This window comes from Canis aureus, chromosome X (assembly GCF_053574225.1).
Source record: "Canis aureus isolate CA01 chromosome X, VMU_Caureus_v.1.0, whole genome shotgun sequence".
In the NCBI taxonomy this organism is placed as follows: domain Eukaryota; kingdom Metazoa; phylum Chordata; class Mammalia; order Carnivora; family Canidae; genus Canis; species Canis aureus.
Genome location: NC_135649.1, coordinates 921,820 through 941,340, shown reverse-complemented (window position 1 = coordinate 941,340; position 19,521 = coordinate 921,820). Strand labels below are relative to the sequence as shown.

General features: G+C 43.3%; 1 protein-coding gene across 2 annotated transcripts in view; it reads right to left on the bottom strand.

The window, feature by feature from the left end:
- F8 (coagulation factor VIII) overlaps nucleotides 1–19,521 on the bottom strand; it is a 148,528-nt gene that overhangs the window by 25,499 nt on the left and 103,508 nt on the right. The window contains exons 15-23 of one of the 2 annotated variants that reach the window (XM_077888609.1): nucleotides 18,011–18,164; nucleotides 13,166–13,378; nucleotides 12,446–12,674; nucleotides 12,086–12,268; nucleotides 10,038–10,154; nucleotides 9,373–9,444; nucleotides 8,003–8,088; nucleotides 3,359–3,514; nucleotides 1,063–1,620 (exon numbers count right to left, since the gene is read on the bottom strand). In XM_077888609.1, the coding sequence (XP_077744735.1) occupies nucleotides 1,543–1,620; nucleotides 3,359–3,514; nucleotides 8,003–8,088; nucleotides 9,373–9,444; nucleotides 10,038–10,154; nucleotides 12,086–12,268; nucleotides 12,446–12,674; nucleotides 13,166–13,378; nucleotides 18,011–18,164 (1,288 nt within the window). In that variant the 3' untranslated portion in view covers nucleotides 1,063–1,542. Of the gene's footprint in view, nucleotides 1–1,062; nucleotides 1,621–3,358; nucleotides 3,515–8,002; nucleotides 8,089–9,372; nucleotides 9,445–10,037; nucleotides 10,155–12,085; nucleotides 12,269–12,445; nucleotides 12,675–13,165; nucleotides 13,379–18,010; nucleotides 18,165–19,521 lie in introns of those variants that run through there. The other variant, XM_077888608.1, reaches the window with a different exon arrangement.

The following is a 19,521-nucleotide window of genomic DNA, read 5'->3' as shown; positions in this document are numbered from 1 at the left end:
CTGGAGACCCGGGATCGAGTCCCACATCAGGCTCCCGGTGCATGGAGCCTGCTCCTCCCTCTGCCTGTGTCTCTGCCTCTCTCTCTCTCTCTCTCTCTCTCTCTCTCTCTCTGTGTGACTATCATAAATAAATAAATAAAAATTAAAAAAATAGAAAATCCAATAGAATAGACAGACACCCTACTCTGGTTAAGGGAGAAACAGAGAGAAATATGTGTGTATGCGGTATGGCTCTAGGGCATAGGCAGGGCGAGAGAACTCTAGTGTAGACATTCACAGCAATTAGCTACGGGCAATAGAAAATGGGATATGAATATTCAGATAAGAAATGGAAAAGAGCCAAGCTTCTATCACTAAGGCACAGAGCTCAGTGGCATTTCCACCTAACTTTGCTGAAACACATGATTACTACATTAATTAAGCTATTCTAGATCAACAAGTTAATGGGAAAAGATGGAAGCTTTTGTACTTTATTTTCAAGTTTCAAGTTCAAGTCTCATGCCAAAATCTCGTAAATAGAGCTCCTAAAAAAGGTAAACCTATTTTATTGATTAGTATACATAGAAAAATTCTAAACAAAATGTAAGCAAAGTGAGTCCAGCTAAGTTTCCCATGAGCAGGACACTCTGGCTGAGACCGCTTTCCCAGAGATTGCCCAGCGCTGTGCTGGAGCGGCCTAGTACCAGCTTGTGAGGGCCAACTGAGCACATCTGTTCCCAACTCGGCATTCAACGACATGACAGCAGCAGCTTGAAAGCAGGTCTGATGGGGATATTAACATCATGGAAATCAGCAAATGCTACAAACCAAGGCCTTTCCCCCCTAGTCATCCCCCATTTTGCTCCAGAGCCAGTTGTGTACCATTTGCCAGCACACCACTGAACGTCAGTGCAGTGTGACAATAGGAAAGAAAGTGATCACGTCAGAGATGCTGAAAAAGCATGTGGTGCAATTCTGCAGCCATTCTAAATGGAGCAGGAGTAGAAAGAAACCTTGTAAGTGTGATAAAAAGTGTTTGTTTAAAATCTTAAAAAAAAAAAAAAGGGCAGCCCGAGTGGTTCAGCGGTTTAGCGCCGCCTTTGGCCCAGGGCGTGATCCTAGAGACCCGTGATCGAGTCCCACATCGGGCTCCCTGCATGGAGCCTGCTTCTCCCCCTGCCTGTGTCTCTACCTCTCTCTCTCTCTCTCTCTCTCTGTCCATCATAAATAAATAAATCTTTAAAAAAATTGTCACTGCAAGTCTGCAATTCATATGCTCAGCACTTAGACCTGGTCTTACGTCCAAGTATGTGTCCACAAGCACAGGGTATGGAAGACGCCCACAGAGCTCCATGGGTGTGTCCGGATTCTGCATCTTTGTCAAGTATATTCAGAACATGTAACGGATTTTCCCCTATGTATGCCATAACTCCATAAAAAGAAGGGCTCTAAAAAGTTGACAGGTCACTCCACAATCAGGTGATGCTACAGTTCTTGCCACAGTGATTAAATGCCGCTGTCCACTGGGTCTCCCAATGTCCTTCTCACCATCTGTACCTCATCTCATAGTATCACTGGTGATAGTCTGAGAAATTGTGATACCAACATGCACCATGGATTACCCAACAGCCAATCTTCTCCCTAAGCAAGGAAATCACACCGTATTCCTTGAATATGCTAGCAACAGAATCCTAGAATTCCTTTGAGGGTCTGATTCTTGGGGCTACTTCTGGCATTAGTTACTGTATAAGACAGAGTTTGACCACGAAACAAGGAACATTCAAACCATAATGATTAGGGAAAAGTCGTATAAAGGTACTAGGTAGGTAGGTGAGGGCAGGGTATTGCCAACCTAGGCCTGGTGGGAGGTGGAGCGGGAGCAGAATCTTAAAGGAGATAATCTAGTAGATTCTTTTAGTGGTTTACAAAAATGACCACAAATTCCTTACATTGCTCCCACTGAGAAGCAGGGTCTATGTCTCTTCCCCTTGAATCTGGGTGTATGTGTGAGAAGCTCAGGCGTCAGGGGAAGGCCATATGGAGTTACTTCAGTCACAGCCCCAGATGCTATCCTAGCTAGGTTAGTCAGCACCAACTACCAGCCATGCAAGGGAAGAAGCTTCCAGATGATTCTAGCTCCCAGCTGTCAAATCTTCTTAGCTGAGACCCTAGATATTGTGAGCACAGCCAGCCATTTCTGCTGTGCTAAAAGTCCTGACCCCATAGAATCCGTGAACAAAACAGAACGGTTGTCCTTCTGACATGAGGTTTTGGGGTGGTTTGGTACTCAGTGACAGCAAGTGGACCAGGGAGAGAAGGCCAGTCGGAAGGGAGCAGCGACCTTCGGTGGAGAGATACAGCCCAATCCTCTACAAGGAGAGCACCAGGAGAAGAAATATCTTTTTTATGTATATTTTTGAAGTAAACTCTATGCCCAATGTGGGGTTGAACTCACAGCCCCGAGATGAAGAGTCACGTGCTCTACCGACGGAGCCAGCCAGGCGCCCCAAGAATAAATGTCTTGATCTGACTCTGCTTCCTTCCTCTGATCTCCTGCCAGTGCTCCCAGAAGCTAGAGGGTAAGTCAGACTCACAGAACCAGAAGCAGGGCAATGCATCTGAAGGGGAAAATGAGTTATTTTGCCTGGAGCCTCTGGAGGATTTTTTTAACTTTGTTCTGAAGAGAGAGGCAGACACTGGAAGGTTGTAGGCACAGGGCTGATAAGATGATTCTCCCCAAAAAGTTTTTATCAGAGAGGAGACTAGAAACAGGAGACAACTAGTTAGGAATGTAACGGAGTAGATGAATGTGAGTTGACGGGCCTCAGGCAATAAACAGTAACAGCCGTAGCGGTGACACAGAAGAGACAGGAGAGGATTGCGGGGTGTGTGGACCAATTCAGCAGGAGGCACGAACACGAGGGAAGGGTACACAATGATGCTAAGGTTGCAAGCCTGTTGAATTTAGGGTCTTGTGACCCTTTCCCAAGGTCTCAGCCAACGCTTTATGTGGAAGACGGGAATCTTCAACCTGCATTCATGATTTGCCCCCCTAAACTCAAGTCTGTGATTGACGGTTTGCTGGACATGTGACCTGATTGCCCTGCCATCACGTCAAACGAATGTCATCCATCCACGGAGTCCTCGTCACCTATCTCTGCCTACAGAGCACCTCTTCATGTCTGTTATCTATGAGATCTTTGATGCTCCTACCTTTGGTCCATATGTTCACAATCACTCCTACTGCCCATAAGTGGAAAAATCTTTTCTTAGAATTAAGCTCGTAGAAGCTAGGAGTGTCTGTCCCGAATTTGAAATCTTTGTCAAAAGCTCTTTAAAAGATTCATGCATTCTCTTGAAAGAAGAACTAATGACATACCATTAAGGTCCCCGTGGAATTCCCTCGGTAACTGTGCCACTTGTTGCCATCCAGACTGTACATGATGATAAACTGAGACACGTAGAGGCTGGAGAACTTCTGGCGGGCCCCCTGGGTCATGATGCCGTGAATAATCATCGGTGCCAAGAGATCCACCTGCCAATGAAAGCAACACTTCATGTAAATGTACCACCTTCTGAGGTTACTTGTTGGCTTGAGAAGGACCTGCATCGAGACGGGTATTCTCAGGAGTACCTTGGGTGTGTGTGAGGCGCTGAGATGAGTGATGGGAACAAAAAGCAAAGGTGCTTATTAGGTTCCCCGCCTAGTTCCCCACAAACCAGGGGACGCTCAAAGCAATGTGCTGCACACAAGGGGCCACGGAACCTCGTGCCTTGCCCAACCTCAGCCTCGGCCTCGGCCAAGCCACTTCCCGCGCTCTCCCCAGCCCAGCGCCCATCCCAACATCACTGCCAGTGATAAACCGCTGTCCCTCTTTCAAGTGTCAGTTCAGAAGCTATTTCTCCTGGTTCGCCTTTCGTGACTCACCCAGACAAGTTCAGTGCGGCTTTCTCTGTCTCTGCCTCATTTCGTATGTGAGCGCATCAGAGCATCTTACTGCACCACATTGGAGAGCTGTCTTTGCTCATCTGCTGTCCCTGTTACACTGAGACCCTCACGGCAGTGAATCTGGGTCACCTAACGTGGTGTTTATAACAAAGGTTTGGGGACGCCCGGGTGGCTCAGCGGTTTAGCGTCTGCCTTTGGCCCAGGGCGTGATCCTGGAGTCCTAGGATCAAGTCCCACATTGGGTTCCCTGCGTGTAGCCTGCTTCTCCCTCTGCCTGTCTCTCTCTCTGTCTCTCATGAATAAATAAATAAAAATCTTTAAAAAAATGAAAAAGTCTAAAAAAAAAAAACCACCAAAGGTTTACTAGAAGGTTTAAAGGGTCAGTACATGTAAGGTCAAGTTCAGTGCCTGACACGTACTAAATACTTAGTAAATGTTAGCTTTTATATTTTTTCTGCCCCAGTATTTAACATGGCATCTGATATAATACTGATACATAGCAAATGCTTTGGAATGAATGAGTGAATAATGGCAGAGTGGTAAGGATTTATTTTTTTCACTTTCCCCAACCCCCTGGAATGATTGTTTTTGTTTTATTCATGAGAGACACAGAGAGAGAGAGGCAGAGACACAGGCTGAGGGAGAAGCAGGCTCCATGCAGGGAGCCCGATGTGGGACTCGATCTCGGGACCCCAGGATCACGCCCTGGGCTGAAGGCAAGCGCCAAACCACTGAGCCACCCAGGGATCCCCGGAATGGTTGGTTCTTAAAGAAGAGAGCATGGCCATGCAAGCATTACAAGGCAGTATCTACTCCAGCAATTTTGGCATCGCTTACTGTCCTAACAAGCAAGTCACAGTTAACTTGTCACAGGCAATGACACTGGAGCCTAATGACTGTCTCCTTCAGGTAGTTCCATCCTTCCGTCCATTCATTCAAATACTATTTTTTTTTTAGCATTTGTTATGTGATCAGCACTGCTCTAGGCACTGGGGATAGAGCCCTGCCCTATGGAACTTACATCTGACTTGGAGAAAAAGCCTACATATCATATAGGGTTTTATTTATTGACAGCATCAAGCAGTGATAAGCACAGGAGAAAAAGCAGCAGGGTAAGAGGACACAGTGGCAAGGTCGTCAGAAGCTACAGCACCATCTCGGCCCAGATGAGATGATCCTCCCAACTGAAGCCACTTCATTTCTCCCTCGGTTTTGTGGTCCTGAAAGGACTAGGTGCAAAAACCGTGACCTTTGTTCAATTGACTTGTACTATTTCTTTTTTTTTTTTTAAGATTTTATTTATTTATTAGTGAGAGACACACACACACACACACACAGACAGAGGCAGAGACACAGGCAGAGGGAGAAGCAGGATCCATGCAGGGAACCCGATGTGGGACTCGATCCCGTGGCTCAGGATCACGTCCTGGGCCAAAGGCAGACCCCCAACCACTGAGCCACCCAGGCGTCCCGACCTGTACTATTTCTTCATGCAGTATATGAGAGGTCTTTTCTGGACCACTGACTATTGCACTTTCTAGTATTTTAATAAGTCTTGCCAGACACCTTTTCCACCTATATTCTGTAACTGCTAAATGTTTGGCAAAGTGCCAGTCTTATCAATTTTATCTTATTTTTGTACCTCGTCTATATTATAATAGGAATCTTGGTGAAATTTCGCAATTTCCGAGTCAATATTTTCACCTAGGTATCCAGCCATGTATCTGAGTGTGACAAGACACATCTCTCTACAAAGAAGGAAGCAAAACAGTAATGACTCATTCAGTGCACAAATACAAACACTGCAGCTTGACATCTCTGATTGCCTCCTGGCTCCCTAGAACCACGTCTTTTGTTTTTCTTTTTCTTTCTTTCTTTCTTTCTTTCTTTCTTTCTTTCTTTCTTTTTTTCTTTGCTTCCTTCCTTCCTTTCTTTCTTTTTCTTTTTTTTTCTTTTTCTTTTTGTAAGTCAACATAACTCTTTATTTTTCTGGGGAATTTAGTTTTTACAGGCACTAGATCAAGAAAATGTGTACCTGGGATTCAGTAGGACATATGGAAAAAAACACCTTGAGGCAGAGGTGTTGATACAGACTGGATGATAATACAATCAGGTGGGTTTGTAGCTGGTTCACAGCTGGATGCTGCACTTTCCAAAATATAAAAGCTAACATTTACTAAGTATTTAGTATGTGTCAGGCACTGAACTCAGGACATTACAGATGATTATCAACTTAGAGGGAGCATTCTAGAAACAGTATAGTGTCATGATTAAAAATTAGGCCTCTGGGGATCCCTGGGTTGGTGCAGCGGTTTGGCGCCTGCCTTTGGCCCGGGGCGCGATCCTGGAGACCTGGGATTGAATCCCACGTCGGGCTCCCGGTGCATGGAGCCTGCTTCTCCCTCTGCCTATGTCTCTGCCTCTCTCTCTCTCTCTCTCTCTCTCTCTGTGTGACTATCATAAATAAAAAAAATAAAAAAAAATTAGGCCTCTGGAGCCCATCTATTACGGTTTGTATTTTGGCTCAATCACTTATTGGCTGTGTGACTTAGGGCAAGTTACTTTTCTTTGCTTCAGCTTTTTTATCTGGAATGAGGATGATAATAACAGTGTGGTAAAGATTTGCTAGCTTGGACTTGTTTTAAGCACACAGTCACAGAGCCCTGTCTGCCTCAATACTCTGATCATGAATTAGCTAAAGGACACAAAAATTTACTCAAATCAGTGAATTATGTGAAACCGGGAAGACTGAGAAAGTCTTTGGAGACAGAAGCTGGAACAATGGGCCAAATCTAGGAAGTGGAAACTTGGGGGTATTACGCAGGTTCTTTGGTTACACACGGAAAAGGCAGTCTATGTACTAGTCGAATCAGGTTGTATCCAGTGAAGGAGATCTAATTCCCAAATGGAAATGAGAATGCTATCACAGGAAGGAAATAAATGGAACAACAGATGCAGGGCACTCAAATAGATGACAACATCCACTACCCAGGGATACAGGTAAAGTTGAAAGTGAAAACCACAGAAATACAAGGTAAGAACATGTGGTTTGGGAAGTTCATGAACAAACAAAAATACTTGGGAATTCAAGAACAGTCAGTTCAAACTGAGTTATAACTTGCAGTGCCTATAAAATAAACAAAATAAGATGAGCTGATGTGACGCTGACAGATGTGCTCTTCCCGTCTACCTACTGGTAGGCCGCCTTATCTTTCCCTGATCCCTATTTATAATTTTCTTTTTTTAATTTATTTTTATTTTCCTATTTATAATTTTCACCTCAAGAAAAAACAGAGGAGTAGATGTGATCTTGCAAAGAAGGAAAATATGTAGGGGAATATCCTCAGTCAACTCAGAAGAGGAAGGAAAGCTGGAGTACGATGAACAGAGGAGGAGGTGGGGAAAGTAGGTGGTAAAACGTGTCTGCAGTAAGCACCAGGGGTGGGAGGCGTGTTCTGGCTCTAGAGAGAACCGGCTCTTGTGGTTAGGCAGAGAGGCTGAGCTGGCACTTCGACACTACCCTCAGCTCTCATGGCACAAGGAAGAGAGCCACGAGCTTCCATCTGCATGCCCTCAACGGGCTCAGAGCCCTGACTGACCACATGTTCACTTGATAAAATCTTTGGATATGTTGCATTAAATATATCATTAAAATGATTTCCACATGTTTCTTTTAAAATGTGGCTACTAGGAAATATAAAATTACTCATGTGGTTTGCATTTGTGGTTCGAATTACATTTCTATTGGATTGCGCTGCTCTAGAGGGAATGGGAGAGTGAGAAAATGGGAAAGACTTAATTAAGAAGAAACTGAGTAACCCTCAAGACACTGTTTCAGTCACTGGCTCCAAGTTAGTTTACCAGATTGGACTAATGCATCAGCATGCTCGATTCTATCCCCGAGTCTTCACTCCTCACTGTTCTTGTACAAATCAGAAGCCACTCTATTCTTCAGTTCCTTCCTTGTCAGTTAGTTGGAGTTTGATGAAAGTGACTTTGGTATAAAGGAGATGTATAGTTTTTGAGCTTGCAAGAGGAATACATGATGCCATTGAATGTGATGCACTTTCTAACCTTGATCCAGGAAAAGGGATCCTTGGTGCTCCAGGCATTGATTGATCCGGAATAATGAAGTCTGGCCAGCTTTGGGGCCCACTGTCCTTTGCCCAAGAAAGGGGAGAGAGATTAGATTCAGCTGCGTTGGTCCTAGACACTCAAGAATAAAATTGCTGTCTTTTTTTTTTAAAAGAAAAGATTTCATTTATTTATTTTCGAGAGAAAGAGAGAAAAAACATGAATGAGGGGAGGGGGAAAAGGGAGAGGAACAAGTAGACTTCCTCATGAGGTGGGAGCCTGCTACACACAGCGATCCATCCCACGACCCTAAGACTATGGTGTGAGCTGAAATCAAGAGTCGCGTAACCCACTGAGCCCCCAGGCACCCCTAAATTGCTCTCTTGAGAAGGGTTAAACCTAGCTGCGGAGAAGATAAAGGTATAAAGCATAGGAGTATTTTTTTTCTAAACTTATTTTGTTTATTGTTAGGACCTCTAATTAGGTGACACTAGAATGTATTACCAGTACTACAAAATCCTATCATTATTTCTTCATGACACAACATATGTTCCTTGTAGAAAAGTTAGAACATGGAAAATAGAACATAAGAAAAAATAAAAGTTAAAATAAGCCACCCTTTTACCCAGAAAAGAAATAATACTATTTTGGTATAAAACTCTCAAGCCTCGTTTTGAAAAGGCATTTTGTTCCCTCTAAAACTGGGGTTGACAAACCTTTTTCTGTAAACAGCCAGACAGTACATGATTCAGGTTTGCAGATCATGTCTCTGTTTCAGCTACTTAACTGCTGTTGTAGAGCAAAAGCAGCCACAGACAACTGTAAGTGAATGGGGGTGGCTACATGTGTCAATATGAGATTTCATTTATAGACACTGAAGTTTGAATTTCATATAATCTTCACATGTCATGTGACATTTTTCTTCTCCCAATCATTTAAAAATAGAAAAAAAATAACTCCTAGCTTATAGGTTTTATAAAAAGAGGCGGTGGGCTGGATGGATTTGGCCTGTAGGGCATGATTTGCTCACCACATTTGAGAGCCATCTATATACTCTATCCAAGCTTTACCAGCACTACTCACAGAAACGCTTAACTTCCTGCCACACTGAAGATAATGGACTCAAGGGGGGCACCAGGGAGTGCAGGGAGGACACTTAAGGAGGCAGCGGCACTGCCCAGGGGAGAAATGATGGTAGCCTGAATTAACATAGTCAAAGGAAGAATCAGACAAGAGAAAATGGGTTTGAGAGACACTTATGGAGTAGAGTTAAGAGAAGCATGGAGATAGATAGGTTATTGAAATCTCTGCAACAGAAATAAAAAAGATATAATCAGCTCAGTTCTTCGAGACAAAACAATGGTATTTACCATATTGTCCTGAAGCTGTAATCTGAAAATCTCTAATGTGTCCGGAAGCCATCCCCAGTGGAGTCTGACACTCTGAAATCAAAGGAGGGGAGGACGACAGCTACAGTACGGAAAAGTCGGCTCCACAAATGCAAGCCAATGAAAATGGGAGAACGCCAACAAATGGTCAGTATTTCTTATTGTTTACTGTGTGCCAAGAGCTGTACTACATATTTCATCGTACTATCTGCATCATTCAATTCACTCCAACAGGTAGGTGCCAGAAGCATCCCCATTCTGCAGCTGAGGAGCAGAAGGACACCAGTGGTTCTTTTACTTGTTTAGGCTTACATCTCAAACTCTTCCAAGCCATATTTGTAAGCTATCTTTGCTCACTGAACCAAAATTCAGTTTCAGATTTTGCTCTTGGAGATCTTGGAGCTTCACAGAGTCCTGAGAAGGAAGATACTGTTTAGCAGCAGTTTGTTTAAATATTTAGAGCTTCAGGTTCAGCGCGTTCAAAGCTTCAAACACATCTGCCCTTTTCTGAGGACTCTGATGATGTCTACCAGCAATATTCATTTTAGATTTGCTAATGACCGTGAGCTTGTATTTATTTCTTGACAAAGGCAACCATGCTAGGAAGGAAGAGACCTGGACAGAAATAGATGCGCGGTGCTACTCACTCTTGCTGTACACCAGAAACAGAGTGCTCATCCCGGCTTGCAGGTGCTCGCCGATAAGGCATTCTATCCGCCAGATTCCAACTTGGGATGGTAGCATTTCCACAGTCTCAAAAACACCTGATGAAACACAAAAGGAACAAAAAGAATTTCTTTGTACTAAAGCAATGAGCATGAGATACGTAAGTTAATGCAGAACACCAAAGGAGATCTACCTAAGTCAGTTCTACTATTCTTGGATCCCTCAAAGCCACAGTGCTTGTATGTGACCCCTCCAGTTTGGAGGTCCTGGAGATTGAGTTCTGACAACCCCCACCCCTGGGAAATGGGAGAGACAGAGGGGTGGCATGCTTTGGTCGGGAGACAGGAAAAAGCCAGGGTTTTTTAGAGCCAAATGTTTGGTTCCCCCCCCCCCCCCATTGACCAGATGTGAGCTCCCTGGGAGATGGAAGTCAGGGTGAGGTCTTTGTGCACCCAGTTCACTAGGGCTGCCTTGAGGGCTAAAGGAACCCTAGCAGCAAGAAGCTAGAGGGGTTGGGATGCCTGGGTGCCTCAGCGGCTGAGTGTCTGCCCTCGGCTCAGGGCATGATCCCGGGGTCCTGGGATAGACTCCCCCATTGGGCTCCCTGCATGGAGCCTGCTTCTCCCTCTGCCTGTGTCTCTGCCTCTCTCTATGTCTCTCATGAGTAAATAAATAAAATATTTTTTAAAAAAGCTAGAAGGGAATACTGATGGGCTGAGCAATGAGTCGCAATGCACCACCTAGAATAAAGGTACCAGGTGTAAGATAAGAACTGTCCTATCATTGGGGCACCTGGGTGGCTCGGTGGTTGAGCATCTGCCTTCTGCTCAGGTGGTGATCCTGGGGTCCTGGGATCGGGTCCCGCATCGGGCTCCCCAGAGGGAGCCTGCTTCTCCCTCTGCCTGTGTCTCTCATGAATAAATAAAATAAAATAAACCCCAAAACTGTTTTATTATTTAACCTTGACCATTTCCATGCTGGAGTTTAAGGCAGCAGCCAGGAAGGGGTTGGTGGGGACACACAATAAACGTAAGGTAGAGGAACAGAGGACTCAAGCACACCTCCCTTTCCCAACGTAGACATCCTGGAGTGGACATGACGTATATTTGTGATGTAAAGTGACTGCAGGAGTGTTTCTCACTTAAGAGTAAGGAGAAAGTCACTGAACTTATTGGAATTTTGCCACAGAAACACGGGAAGTTTGCTCCCACTGTTAAACCTATTTTTTTTGGGGGGGGGATCCCTGGGTGGCGCAGCGGTTTAGCGCCTGCCTTTGGCCCAGGGCGCGATCCTGGAGACCTGGGATCAAATCCCACGTCGGGCTCCCGGTGCATGGAGCCTGCTTCTCCCTCTGCCTGTGTCTCTGCCTCTCTCTCTCTCTCTCTCTGTGCCTATCATAAATAAATTAAAAAAACCTGTTTTTTTTAAGATTTTTATTTATTTATTCATGAAAGACACACACACACAGAGAGGCAGAGACACAGGCAGAGGGAGAAGCGGGCTCCATGCAGGGAGCCCGACGCGGGACTCGATCCCGGGACTCCAGGATCACACCCTGGGCTGAAGGCAGGCACCAAACCGCTGAGCCACCCAGGCTGCCCTGCTAAGCCTGTTTTAAAGGGACAGTGGAGAGCCAAAATCTAGCTGTATTTTGATCAACACTGTGAGCGGTGCTTAATCAATATACTGGTTACAGACATAAACTGATCACTCTGTGGCTAACTACTAGTGCCACGTGTGATCCGAGATGGGACAAATGCCCTCCTCCCAGGAAAGTGCTGCAACATTAATTACAGATTAATTCTGTTCTATTTCCTTGGTAGCACATTCTCTCTATCTGAAACGATCACGTTTCTTTGCTAATTCATTGATTATGTCTCTGTAGGGGAAAGTGACTTGAAAAAGTGAGTTACCTGAGATCAGGGAGTCTGTGTGCTTTGCTCGCGGACTGCGTCCCCAGTGCCTAGACCATTTAAAGGAAGCTCTGGGTAAGTACAGGAGGTGGAAGAGGGCACAAACGAGCTCCTACCTGGATAGAGGTTGTAGACTGCCATTTTATATTCCTCTTTTTTCCGTACAGTGAACACATGTCCACTGAAGTGAATGGAATGGATGTTTTCGTTGCTGCCCATGCTGAGCAGATACCATCGAACCTTTTGATCCTGAGCCATTACTAAGCCAGGGAGTGTATCCTTCACATAGCCGTTGATTGCTGGAGGAGAAGACAGAAAAGGCTGTTGATACCTATTCTGGAAGTTTCTTTCCCTCCACTCCAGTAAAAGATACTGATTCCTATGAGGATCGCGCTCCCATGCATATACTTTCAATTCCTACACCGCGCCAGCTCGAGGCTCCCTTGCTGAGGAAGACGGGGTGCGGGTCCTGTTACCATGGAAGCGGAAGTTTTCTTTTAGAGTAGGGTCCTCCTTCTGGACATTGCAGGGAGCTCTGCAGTTCCTTTCCAGGTTTTCAGTGAAGTACCAGCTCTTAGTCTCATCGAATATAGTGAAAACCAGGGCAAACTCCTGCACTGTCACTTGTCTCCCATGAGCAGGGTTCAGTGTGTTACTGCGGCAGATCAGAAGGGGTCCAATCAAGCCTGAGTGCACATCTTTCTCCTGGGAGAGAAGACAGCAATCCCATGAGTATAAGCTGTCTCACCTACGGACCAGACTCCATTTCTTATCAACTCTATGCTGCTCGAACCCGCTCCTTCTCTTCCCACAGCACGATCCATCCTCTTTATTTATTTTTTATAAATTTATTTTTTATTGGTGTTCAATTTGCCAACATATAGAATAACACCCAGTGCTCATCCCCTCAAGTGCCCCCATCAGTGCCCATCACCCAGTCACCCCCATCCCCCGCCCACCTCCCCTTCCACCACCCCTAGTTCATTTCCCAGATTTAGGAGTCTCTCATGTTCTGTCTCCCTTTCATCCTCTTGAGTAGATTCCAGAGTGATAGCTCTCAAACACAAATATGATGGCAGCTCCGCGACTGAAAGCTTCCCATCAAGGTTATGATAAATAGCATAATTCTGAGCAGATAACACAAAGTCCATTTCTTTTAAACCAGTAAGTGGTCAGAGCAATGTACACCTGCTTACCAGATCAACATCAGAAAAATAAGCCCAGGCTTTGCAGTCAAACTCATCTTTAGTGGGTGCCATATGATGCTGCACTTTCCAAAAGTAAATTTTGGTTTCATTAGGGTTGACAAACTTTCTTCTAGGTTCTGCTCCTTGTCCCTCATCTTCGTCATAAGAAATAAGACTAGAATAGAAGGAGTAGGGACGAGAGGCCTGGTTTTTGAAAGTTACCTGCAGAGAAAAAGTAAATACTAAGTTTTACAGAAAATTCAAGTGTCTTTTCTGAAAGATAACAGAGGATCCACTCAGTAGGAGAGTGATCACAAGGAAAAAAAAATGTTCTCTAGTCTCCAATATCATACACACAGAGTGAAATAAAATCAAAACCCAGAATATTGTTATTCTTGATTAAATTCCCGCTGTGGAAATAGCTGAAAGAATTACAGCCTCTAACCAGTCACTGAAAAAAAAAAAAGAAAAAGAAAAAGAAAATTCAAGTGTCATGTTTTAGGATCATATAAGGTCCTTACCTTAGGGTTTGCATCCCTAAGAGTAATGCCTATTTTTCGGTTTATTCAAGTTCTTAACACCCAAACGAAGTGGACAGAGGGCAGATGGCAGGAGCCCAAAGCTAAGGATCCATCTATGAGGAAACTGAGGAAGTTTAGAACTCTAAAATCTTTAAAGCATGAACTCAAAGTAGCAAAACAGAGAATTCCTAAATTCTTGACAAAAGTTCCAAAGTAAAATGAAAAATACCACCCCAGGGATTTTAAGACATAAACGCCAAGATTAATACATATGGTTCTTATGACCAATTCCAGGAAGAATGCACATGATCTTTATTTTTTTAATTAAAAAAAATTTTTATTGGACTTCAATTTGCCAACATATAGCATAACACCCAGTGCTCATCCTGCCAAGTGGCCCCCTCAGTGCCCATCACCCAGTCACCCCAACCCCCCGCCCACGTCCCGTTCCACCACCCCTTGTTCATTTCCCAGAGTTAGGTGTCTCTCATGTTTTGTCACCCTCCCTGATATTTCTCACTCATTTTCTCTCCTTTCGCCTTTATTCTCTTTCACTATTTTTTATATTCCCCAAATGAATGAGACCATATAATGTGTGTCCTTCTCTGATTGACTTATTTCACTCAGCGTAATACCCTCCAGTTCCATCCATGTCGAAGCAAACGGTGAGTATTTGTGGTTTTTGATGGCTGAGGAATATTCCATTGTATACATAGACCACAGCTTCTCTATCCATCATCTGTTAATGGACACCGAGGCTCCTTCCACAGTGTGGCTATTGTGGACATTGCTGCTAGAAACATCGGGGTGCAGGTGTCCCAGCGTTTCCCTGCATCTGTATCTTTGGGGTAAATCCCCAACAGTGCAATTGCTGGGTCGTAGGGCAGCTCTATTTTTAACTCTTTGAGGAACCTCCACACAGTTTTCCAGAGTGGCTGCACCAGGTCATATTCCCACCAACAGTGCAGGAGGGTTCCCTTTTCTCCGCATCCTCTCCAACATTTGTGGTTTCCTGCCTTGTTAATTTTCCCCATTCTCACTGGGGTGAGGTGGGATCTCATTGTGTGTGTTTTTTTTTAAAGATTTTATTTATTTATTCATGATAGGGAGAGAGAGAGAGACAGAGACAGAGACCCAGGCAGAGGGAGAAGCAGGCTCCATGCACCGGGAGCCTGACATGGGACTCGATCCCGGGTCTCCAGGATCACAACCTGGGCCGAAGGCAGGCACTTAAGCCACCCGGGCTACCCTTCATTGTGGTTTTGATTTGTATTTCCCTGATGGCCAGTGATGCGGAGCATTTTCTCATGTGCGTGTTGGCCATGTCTATGTCTTCCTCTGTGAGATCTCTGTTCATGTCTTTTGCCCATTTCATGATTGGATTGTTTGTTTCTTTGCTGTTGAGTTTAATAAGTTCTTTATAGATCTTGGATACTAGTCCTTTATCTGATAGGTCATTTGCAAATATCTTCTCCCTTCTGTAGGTTGTCTTTGAGTTTTGTTGACTGTTTCTTTTGCTGTGCAGAAGCTTCTTATCTTGATGAGGTCCCAATAGTTCATTTTTGCTTTTGTTTCTCTTGCCTTCGTGGATGTATCTTGCAAGAAGTTACTGTGGCTGAGTTCAAAAAGGGTGTTGCCTGTGTTCTCCTCTAGGGTTTTGATGGAATCTTGTCTCACATTTAGATCTTTCATCCATTTTGAGCTTATCTTTGTGTCTGGTGTAAGAGAGTGGTCTCGTTTCATTCTTCTGCATGTGGATGTCCAATGTTCCCAGCACCATTTATTGAAGAGACTCTCTTTCTTCCAATGGATAGTCTTTCCTCCTTTATCGAATATTAGTTGACCATAAAGTTGACGGTCCACTTCTGGGTTCTCTATTCTGTTCTATTGATCTATGTGTCTGTTTTTGTACCAGTACCACACTGTCTTGATGACCACAGCTTTGTAGTACAACCTGAAATCTGGCATTGTGAGGCCCCCAGCTATGGTTTTCTTTTTTAATATTCCCCTGGCTATTCTGCATATGATCTTTAAAAAAGACTTCAGATTTTTAATAATTATACGTGTTTCATAAGACATATGGAAACTAAAATCAGAATCAAAACAGAACAAATAATTTGCTCACAATCCCATAATTTTAGATCCTTCTTTTTTTAAATTTTTATTTATTTATGATAGTCACACACAGAGAGAGAGGCAGAGACACAGGCAGAGGGAGAAGCAGGCTCCATGCACTGGGAGCCCGATATGGGATTCGATCCCGGGTCTCCAGGATCGCGCCCTGGGCCAAAGGCAGGCACCAAACCGCTGCGCCACCCAGGGATCCCTAGATCCTTCTATACCCTTAATGTAAACAATCAATTGGACCAACGGATGACTACTTTTGGAAAAGAATAAAACTACTTCAATTTTTGGCTCACACAAGACACCAAATTAACTTCTAGTCTACAGGAATTACTGATGGATTAAATGATTAACTGTTAAGCAATTATATTGTAAAAAAAAAGTTGAAGAAAGTGTGATTTCAAGAAAAAAATCTTCGTATAGGGAAGGGTTTCTTTTTTTAAAATTTTTTATTGGTGTTCAATTTGCCAACATATAGAATAACACCTAGTGCTCATCCCATCAGGTGCCCCACTCAGTGCCTGTCACCCAGTCACCCCCACCCCCTGCCCACCTCCCTTTCTACCACCCCTAGTTCGTTTCCCAGAGTTAGGAGTCTCTCATGTTCTGTCTCCCTTTCTGATATTTCCCATTCATTTTTTCTCCTTTCCCCTTTATTCCCTTTCACTATTTTTTATATTCCCCAAATGAATGAGACCATATAATGTTTGTCCTTCTCCTATTGACTTATTTCACTCAGCATAATACCCTCCAGGTCCATCCACATCGAAGCAAATGGTGGGTATTTGTCGTTTCTAATGGCTGAGTAATAAGGGAAAGGTTTCTATAAACACAAAAGCTATGTGTCATAATGGAAAGATTTATGGATTACTACCAATAATTCAAACCTGTTTTATTTCAGAAACTACTATATATAAAATTAAAAGATGACACATTTGGAAAAACATATAGCATATAAGGTAATATAACTTGATAACAAAAGTAGTCCCTCCAAAAGGGTCAAATATGCAAAGGACAGTAACAAAATTCATTAGAGCAAGTCTTAAAATATTCATGTACATTGTACTCCTGGAATTTTTTCCTAGGAAAAGGGTTGTGATTGCAGTATTACTGAGCTAATGAAAACAGAACAAACTACCTAAAACCTTGTTCAAAGTAAATGGCTAAGTAAACCATAAATTCACATAATAGACTATTATACCATCACTAAAAAAAAGATAGTCTTTCAAATGACATAAGAAATATTTACAATATGATATTTAGTTATAAAAGAAGAGGTAGAGGGGTGGCTCAGTGCTTTAAGCCTCTGACAATTGGTTTCGGCTCAGGTCGTGATCTTGGGGTTGTGGGATGGAGTCCTGCACTGGGCTCTATACTGAGCTGGCTTGGGATGCTCTCTCCCTCTCCCTCGGCCCCTCCTGCTCTTGCTCTCTCTTTCTCTCTCTAAAATAAATAAATACATCTTTAAAAAAAGATGAGGTAAAATTACACATGGTATAATTTTTTTTTTTACTAAGAGCAAATGATGACAGATTTACTATAACCATATATGCAAAATACACTTGAAACTTAAATGGATAACTTTCAGTTTACACCTTTAAATAACATGAGAAAGTAGAACAGAATAACAGACTTTGCTTTAATAATAATACATAAAAATGGGTCTTAAAATCACATAAAATATTTTTTTTAAAGATTTTATTTATTTATTCATGATAGTCACACAGAGAGAGAGAGAGAGGCAGAGACACAGGCAGAGGGAGAAGCAGGCTCCATGCAGGGAGCCCGATGTGGGATTCGATCCCGGGTCTCCAGGATCGCACCCTGGGCCAAAGGCAGGCGCCAAACCGCTGCGCCACCCAGGGATCCCCACATAAAATATTTTTTAATTAGGAAGGCTACTGGGACGCCTGGGTGGTTCAGCAGTTGAGCATCTGTCTTTGGCTCAGGGCGTGATCCTGGGATCTTGGGATCGAGTCCCACATTGGGCTCCCTGCATGAAGCCCACCTCTCACATGGTATAATTTTGAACACATAAAGAGAAGAATACATAGGACAAAGAGAACCTACACCGAAATGGCAATTATGGAATTATTTTTCAACTTATTTTCTATACTTCAAAATTCTTAAAAAATGAGAATAAATTATTTTTGTAATCAGAAAAAAATATACGATTAATTTTCTTATAATTTCATTGTCCTCAACTCACCACGATATTGTCTTCAACTTCTGCTCTTATATATGGCCCCAAGAGTCCCAAGTGTTCATTCAGTTCTCCACGGTATAAGGGCTGAGTAAAGGATCCATCAGTAAATTCCTGGAAAACCACCTTCTTGAACTGCTGGACATCCCCACTTTGAGCCCTGGGGAAAAAAAGTAGAGGAAAAGCACTATTTTCAGGTGGACCAGGTGGGTAAAAACACCTCATATTCTTGCCCTCCCTGTATTTGAGACACTTGTCATAGGACTGATGATGAATTGGAAGTGTAATGGAGCAGAGTGGGGGAGAAAGGAGGATTAAAGATAACTTCCAGGTTTCTGTGCAAATCACTGAGATGGGGAACCCTGTAGGAAAAGTAGATGGGGTGTACAGTTTTATTTTATTCATTGTTAATTTTTTTAGGATTTTATTTATTTGAGACAGAGGAGAGAGCATGAGGAGGGGGAAGGGCAGAGGGAGAAGCAGATCCTCCTGCTGAGCAGGGAGCCTGATGTGGGGCTCCATCCCAGGACCCTGAGATCATGACCTGAGCCAAAGGCAGATGCTTAACCGACTGAGCCACTCAGGCACCATGGGGGTATACAGTTTTAAACACACGGGACATCTATGTAAATTAAATTGACAAATACACAGAGGTTGAGAGCTCACAAAAGAGATCTAGATGAAGATCATCCATATTTGGACGATATTCAAATCATGTGAGTGGCTTATTAAAGCAGATAGTCAATTTTGTTATGTCCTCATCTTATTGGACGACTAAGCAACATTTTGCATAACCACTCCATTTTCCTGACGTACTCTCTCTCCAGGCTTTGCTAGTATGTACATTCCATGAAAGCAGGGGTTTCCTATGTTTTGTCCACTGTGGTATTCCCAGGAGCTGGAACAAGTGCTGCTTGGCACATAGTAGGTGGTCAAAAAATATTGTGGATTGCTAAATGCATATAGGACTTACAAACACATTCTAAATAGAAGCCCCAGGGTTCAATCCTTGGGAATTCTTTACTTTACTTACAAAGAAAATCTGGGGGTGCCTGGCTGTCTCAGTCAGTAGGCCTTCTTGATCTCAGGGTTATAAGTTCAAGCCCCATGTTGGGTGTTGAGATTACATAAACTCACAAACTTAAAAAGTCAAAGAATCTGTTAAAATTGTGAGCTAAAATTATACAATAAAGTGCATAAAATATAAATGCTTTTGATATAAAAATCTAACCACCATCCAGATCAAGAAGAACACGAGCAGCAATGCAGAAGACTCACTGTGTGTGCTTTTCCAATAACATTCGCGCTCCTCCTAAAGGTAACACCCATTGTGATGTTTATGATAATTATGTCTTTTTCTTTTTCTCTTCTTTGTCTTTGCTTTTCTTGATGATTTTCCCAGTATGTACTCATCCCGAAAGAACATAGTTTAGTTTTGCCTGTTTTTGAGATATGTAAATGGAACCATATTGTATACGGTCTTTTGTTTCTGGCTATTTCCCCTCTGCATTATGGTC